Genomic DNA, 7,397 nt, shown 5'->3' on the forward strand with positions numbered 1-7,397 from the left:
TGATTCTCACTCCCAAAGGGCTGAACAAGGCCTTCACAGACCTCAGCTTTGGACCAGGAGGAAACTTCTAAGTTTGGGCCTAGAATAGAGATGACACCAGAACTGCCAAACTCCTCTCTAGAGCTTTATATTATCAATAGAACTTTCTGCAGTGTTCTGAAAATGTTCTATATCTGCACTGTCCAGCATGGTAGCCAATAGCTACCATAGGGCTGCTGAGCACTTGAAATGTGGCTAGTGCAACTGAGGAACTGAATTTTTCATTTTACTTAATTATAATTAATTTTAATAGCTACATGTGACCAGTGGCCACCATACTGGATAGTGCAACTCTAGGGAACCTCTGGCCCGAACTGCTGCAGACAGGAACTTTCCCCCTGGAGCTGAACTAGCCCCAGCCAACCTCTGGGAGTCAGGACAGAGACCTGAGATCCAACAGCCCCATTCGCCTCTCGGTTGGGCATTGCCTCTGCCAGAGCAAGAAGGAGCCAGTTGACACTGAAGATTTCTGTTGCATCAGCCTCTGCCTTAATTCTAAAAGGAGTTCATTGGAGACATTCAAGATTCCTGAGACCGGTACCTTTGAGACAGCTACCAGGGACCCCTAGAGAAAGAGGGTATGGTGCCCTGCCTCCCTCCTTCAGATAAGAGGCAAAGCAAATGAGGATGCATTTCCTTTCTTATAATTTTTCCTCTTGTTTTCTGCCTTCTTTAGCGTCATGGGTAAACACACAATCACCATGGGAGAGATTTCGAAAGCTGGGGCCCAGGTGATGAAGGGCGGCTCCTTCCCCCTCTCTGATTACAGTTAAGTAGTTCAGGGAAGCGGACCTGGACTCCCACTGGGTCTGCCGGATCAGGTAGAAGAGGAATTAATATGTAATTACCACTGTCCTCACAAGAAAACAATGGTAATTGTTCTCAACACCGGGAAGAAAGAGCCGTTAGGATCGGTTTCCCCTGTGGAGAGCACAACCTCTCTGGCCTAGAGGGCATCAAGGTGGGGAGGCGGGGGTGCGGTGGGCACACACCGCTCAACCTTGATCTGCCTTCACCCTCTGGTCCCGCAGCCTCTCTGAAATGCAGAGGCAAAGCTATTAGGAACCGTGATTATATAAGTCTCAGAGGTGACATTTGTGCCTGGACGCACAACAGACCTGACCTGCGACCCAAAGAACAACCTGAGCCTGGTTATCCTTGACAGGGGAGCAAGGGTTTTTCACCGGAGTCCAAAAAATTTTTTGAGCCACTAGTTCAACATTTTTCCCATTCTGGTGTTTACATCTAGGCTGCCAAGAAGGATGATGTCAATAGGATCTTTAGTCAGCCTGCCTCAATTCCATTTCTGGCCCTGCCTAGTATTGGCTGCATGAACTTGAACAAGTCTTTTAATGTCATTAAGCCTCAGTTTCTTCACCTGTAAAATGGAGATAACCTTTGTACCTCTTCATAAGGTTGTCGTGAGAGTTAAATAAGATAGTATATAAAGCACACTTAGTAAAGGACCTGGCATGTAATAAAGATTCAACCAATGAATAGCTTGTTGTTTTGTTATCATTAATTCAACTTTAGAATTTAACTTCAACATATATTTGAAATAAAAACTCCAGCTATCCAAAAGAAACCCATGCCATAATGCTGTCTCAGTTCTCTGTTATTTGACCTAGCAAAGCATCATAAATAAAATAAACAGCTACAACCCACCTAATTTTTTCTCACTTTAACTCTAGGTCACGAGGGTCGAATTGGCATGGCCTCCATCAAGATGAAGGAAGACCATGAATTTGATGGAAGGAAACTCTTTAAGCATGTGGCCGATTACCTGCCCAATTATGCAAGGCCCCGGTTTCTAAGAATACAGGTGAGACTCCTTATTATAAAGTTGTTATCCTCGCTCTTAGAGACACCTGCGTCTTAGGGAACAATTCCTCTTCTACCATGGCGAGCACAACGGCCAAATTTTCACTACCCTTTCAGGAAGCTAAATGAAGAAGCAGAAATACCAGAAAATACAGCTAGCTGAAACCAAATCCTAATCCCTTTTTCCCTAAAACCACAGGCAGTTCATTCAGCAACAGTGTTAGCAAATAACTCAGAGCCTGTTTGATGAGGTATAACAAACACATAAAATAGAAATGCTCTGACCCTCTTATTTATTGTTTCCAGTTTTAAAGAATGGAAAAATCCACTGAAGTCCTGCACCTTTCTATGATGTGAACTTTAATTGGGCATCATTAGCCAGTAGGAACTACCAAAGGCTAAACTGTCACGGATAGAGGTTTTTTTTTTCTTTCTCAAACATTAACCCCTTAGTTTAACACTCTCACTTTTGGACCTTGAGCTCTGTGATTCTGTAGCTGAAGATTTGAGAAAAGAAATGTTAGATTACCAGATATTGCTAAGGTTAAACGGTTATTTCTGTTGATGTTCATAAAGCACTGACACATGCTTTACAGTGATGGTTGAGAGACATGAAAGTTGAAATATCCTCAGATCATCACCTATTTACTGAAGAAGAAACAAGTCTTCAGTGTCACAAACAGGCTGAGAAAAAAAAAGTTGTCTGTGTGTAGATGATTCCTTTCCCCACCCCACCATTAATCCGAATATTCCAGTAATACTGGAAGCTCACCAAATGACAGACTCTTCCGCTCCGTATTCCACTGTCAGCAACCTCTCTCTCCCCACAAGTGATCGTCAAGCTTTAAAGGAAGGAAAAATACCTCCACAGAGGGCCCCCTAGTGGAGGTTCTGAAGACAGGATATCTTGGTATCACACAGAACCTGCTTTCGCAGCTCTCAAATGATTGTTTGATGTTTTTCAGGACACCATTGAGATCACTGGAACTTTTAAACACCGAAAAGTGACCCTCATGGAAGAGGGCTTTAACCCTGCAGTTATCAAAGATGCCTTATATTTCTTGGATGACAAAGCAGAAATGTATGTGCCGATGACTGAGGACATTTACAATGCCATTAATGATAAAACTCTGAAACTCTGAATATTACCAGGAGGGTAACTCAGTGTATTTCTAGAAAGAAACTGAATGGACCTAGTACAGCCACTTGATATAATCCCACTTTAATTTGACTGAAGATTGTGCAGTGCAATTTTTTTATGCATACCAGTAAGGGGAGACTTTTTAAAATTACACCCGAACCTTTGCAAGTGAAAAGATTTAGATGTAATTGTTTTTCAATTTGCACCTACTGTTTGTATTTGCAAACTAAGCTTGTTAGAGGGAGGATGTTATTTTTTAAAATATGTAATAAAATAGATGAACACCAACATATGCGATGGCACTTCTTCCTGGCTTGATTCTAAATGCAAACCCTGAGCCTGACAGTATCATTGGTAATTTTTCACAGGTGTCCCGTTTATAATGCTAATGGTATTCTAAGTAAAAACTGGTAAGGAGTTGGGAGGTGAGGGGGTAGGTCCCCAATGAACAACCCAATGGAAATCCAGCTCTAGTGTAAGGCCAAGCCTACCCCCCAGAAACATCCTGGCCACTGTCTACAGCATTAGCCAACAAGTGATAAAGCCACCTATAGTCTTTGAAGGAGCTTAAGTCTAGAGCATCAGAGCTCTATACATTAAAGGTATCCAGCAAACTTTTTAGCTATATCAAGGGTTGCAAACTCAAGTGTCTTCAGGATTTGTATTGGTAATGCGGATGAGAAGAGCAGGTCCCAAATGAACATTGAAAACTAGGGGACAGCCATGACGCAGCTTCAGTCAGCTGATTATTGTCATGGGGCTCTATAGCCCAGGTACTTCCAAGATCTTCTGATTATTCACAAAACAGAAATCCAGATATTTATGTGAATCTCCCAATTTTTAACATGTAAAGTCTCACATTTTTTATAATTTCCACGCACCCCAAAGAAAATGTAACTGCACCAGAGAAGTCCCAGAGGTCCAGCTCGCACCCCCAGGCTCACGTGCTCCTCAGTCTAGAGCTGGTTTCACTCCACAGCCAGTGTCCGGCCAGAGAGCCTGTTCAAGGACCGAGGGCTTTTGGCGTGGCACAGGAGGATCTGGGAATTGCAAGGAGCTCTCTCAGACAGGCTCTTTGTCCTTAGACTCAGCTGCCACCCTTTCTGAATAGAACCCCATAAGCTCTGCATGTGTCAGTCACAGAGTTCCAGGAGCAGGTCCTTGGTGGTGGCCCTCAAGATGACATATTCCTTACTAGAGCTTGTCCTAGGTCACAGGAGCGTAATGCTCACTAAGTTCACATCTAGGAAGTGTGACTCGAGTTCACCCCAGCCTCCCTAAAACAGGTAGAGTTTCCTTCCCTAGAGAACATCTTCAGATGACCAGGAGCTAGAAAGGAGCCCTAATTCTCCCTCAATTTAGTCCCTGAAAAGCCCCAGGCAAACGTATTCAGGGATTCTCAATGATACATGATGAGGGGTGGCCATCTCCACCCCCAACACAGTATTAGAAATATTTTTTAAACTCTCTCCACATTTTTAGAGACTCCTAAGAAGACTCATGACCAGAATCCCGCTCATTATGCCCAACAGTAAACATTCCCTGAGCACTTAATATCCATAAGGGACTTGAGGATGGCCTAAGGAAAACTCTGGATATCACTGCATCTCTGTGAATTTAGGCAACAATTTAGAAGAACTGTTGCTTGTGGGTCAGCATTTGGGAATTTTTGCAAAATTCTAGGTATCTCTGCTTTTGCTTTATTGATCTCCCTGTGAAAATTTTAACCCAAGTGATGGGAAATAGCCCAGCCTTTGCTTTTGAAAGTATAACATTGTGCAATTGTGTTACTGGGAATCTTGCTAAAGTGAATCAGGTTGTAAGCAGAGATTGTTAAAGCTGTGATGTCATTCTGTGTCACAGGGAACATCTTTTTTGGGTGACAGGTCAGCACTTACACCAATATCCAGAACAGTAGTGTTCTGGAACCAAAGCCTGCTAGGGCCTGACCACCTTTGACCCACATCTTTGACTTCCCAGTTAGAAACTCAGAAACTCTCCCTCCCAGCCGGATGGCTTCCTCAGTCTCTCGCTTCCCCAAACCTCCATGATTGAGGCCAGGAACCACAGCTCTATTGGGATGGATAGAGACACCAGCACAATATCCTCAAGACCTGGGTTTGCATATGTGTAAACAAAATCAAGCCATCCTGTGACAGATAATCAACTTTAAAGACAGATTTTTCTCTTTTAGAAGGATCAAAAATTGTGTCCGTAGAAATGTCTGTACAAGTCATCTTCCTCATTTGAAAGTACAAGTGGATTTTTTTAATCCACTGATACCCATGTAAATCATTCAACAGATCTCTGATTTCAGGTGTATTGTTTGGAGACATATAATGAGTCTCCAAACCAAAACTCACAAAATGAGTCTCCAAACCAAAATAATTTGGGGGTAAAACTAGTAAATTTCAGCATCTGAAATGGAAGCTAACAAGAATCGGTATAAAAACACAGTGACCCTCCCTAAGAGATGATCTGTTACATGTGTTGCTCGTTCGTACATCAGCTCTACGAGCATTTAGTGGGTCCCCGCTAAGCACCAAGAGATGAGCTCAGCGCAGTATGATGGTGTTTTCTAAGCCTCTATCTGGGAAGTCATGTCAGGGTTTCAAAGAAAGCTGACTGGAAAGACCCCTAGAAGGAAGGCTAGAGTCCTTTCCATGTGTTTGAACTTTTCAAAAATAATTATTTTGGGGCTTCCCTGGTGGCGCAGTGGTTGAGAGTCTGCCTGCCAATGCAGGGGACACGGGTTCGAGCCCTGGTCTGGGAAGATCCCACATGCCGCGGAGCAACTGGGCCCGTGAGCCACAATTACTGAGCCTGCGCGTCTGGAGCCTGTGCTCCGCAACAAGAGAGGCGGCGACACTGAGAGGCCCGCGCACCGCGATGAAGAGTGGCCCCTGCTCGCCGCAACTAGAGAAAGCCCTCGCACAGAAACGAAGACCCAACACAGCTAAAATATATATATATAAATTAAAAGAAAAAAAAGAATTCTTAAAAAATAAAAATATAAAAAATAATTATTATTTTGTCACTGCAGTTGGTGGGGCTGCATGAAGACTGTAAAGAGACAGCTAACAGGAAAGGTGTCCCTCAGCGTCACTGCGGCACTGTTCCAGGGGAGGCGGGCTGACTGGCCAACCCAGGTCTTCTAGTTGACGTGGGTGCCGTCTCCCCAGAGCGCACAGAGCGCCATGTTGTAATATGGATATATAGCTGATGGTGCATTCCATTCTGATTGGCAGTTTCCCTCTGCACAGACGTCATGCTTCTATGAAGTTGTAAGCTCCATGAGAGTACAGAGTCCATCTATTTCGTTCATCATTATATTCCCAGTGCCTGGCACCAGGTAGGCAATAATTATCTACTGCTTTTTCATCAAGCAATCCTGATAAACACCTGGTTCCCTATGCAAGCTTTGCTATATGTGCGTGGGCACTGGGGGAGGCATGTTGGAGGCAGAGAGGATGAGCTAAATAGATGGTCCGAGTCCCCTAGTTCAGGCACAGCAGCGAGTCTCAAACTTGAGCACTGATGAATTGGGAGACTGGGATTGACCTATATACACTAATATGTATAAAATGGATAAGGAATAAGAACCTGCTGGATACAATAAACAAAATAAAATTCAAAAAAAACCCTTAACTCTTAAAGGTATTTTTCAATAGTTGAATTTATAATTGAAGAGAGTGACACTTTCATCATAATAGTCATTAATCTAGAGAAAGAATTTTCTAAGAGAGGACTTAGGAGATTGATATAGTCTGAAATAAACTACTTAAAGCTTTAAAAAAAAAAAAAGAAAATTGAGCACTGAGAGTCACCTTCACCAAGAAGTCTTATTAAGACACAGACTGATGGGCCCATTCCCCAGAGTTGAAATGAGAACTGGCATTTGCAGTTCTAACAAATTCCCAGGTGATACTGACGCTGTTGATTAGGGGCTGCATTTTGGTAAACCCCTGACAGACAGAAAAACACCCTGAGTTACACATCTTGTGTGCTTAGTTAGTGTACTTCACTTCCTCGGACATGGATTATCTTTTGTTAACTGAAGCTCAGATCTTAGATCTGGTGAGACTCAAAGTGCAGGCATCAGGAAAGGCCTAGTAGAAAGCAGCACTTTGTCATCTTGAGCCTGCAATTGTTCTTGAAAACTCACATTAACAGTGTCTATTTACTAGATACACACGTACGTATTATTTGCTACAGCAAAACTAAAAGCAATCCTAGAGAGTGTCTAGTCAAACCTCTTTGTTTAATAATAAAAAAAAAAAAAGCCTGGGGAGGTGACGTACATACCTAAAGTTGCACAGCTCACTGGCGTCGCTAAGCTCCCGCCTAACACTGATAGAAGAGACAACCTCTTTATAGACCAGGGAGTGGTCCCAGA

The 7,397-nt window shown here is 43.1% G+C and overlaps 1 protein-coding gene across 1 annotated transcript in view; it reads left to right on the forward strand.

Moving 5' to 3' along the window:
- SLC27A2 (solute carrier family 27 member 2) overlaps positions 1–3,289 on the forward strand; it is a 54,181-nt gene extending 50,892 nt beyond the window's left edge. Inside the window, exons 9-10 of the mRNA XM_082387922.1 lie at positions 1,731–1,861; positions 2,826–3,289. Of these exons, the coding sequence (XP_082244048.1) occupies positions 1,731–1,861; positions 2,826–3,002 (308 nt within the window). The 3' untranslated portion in view covers positions 3,003–3,289. The remainder of the gene's footprint in view (positions 1–1,730; positions 1,862–2,825) is intronic.
- The last annotated feature ends 4,108 nt before the right edge of the window (positions 3,290–7,397 follow it).

This window comes from Balaenoptera borealis (genome assembly GCF_965194805.1).
Source record: "Balaenoptera borealis genome assembly, chromosome: 3".
Lineage (NCBI taxonomy): Eukaryota > Metazoa > Chordata > Mammalia > Artiodactyla > Balaenopteridae > Balaenoptera > Balaenoptera borealis.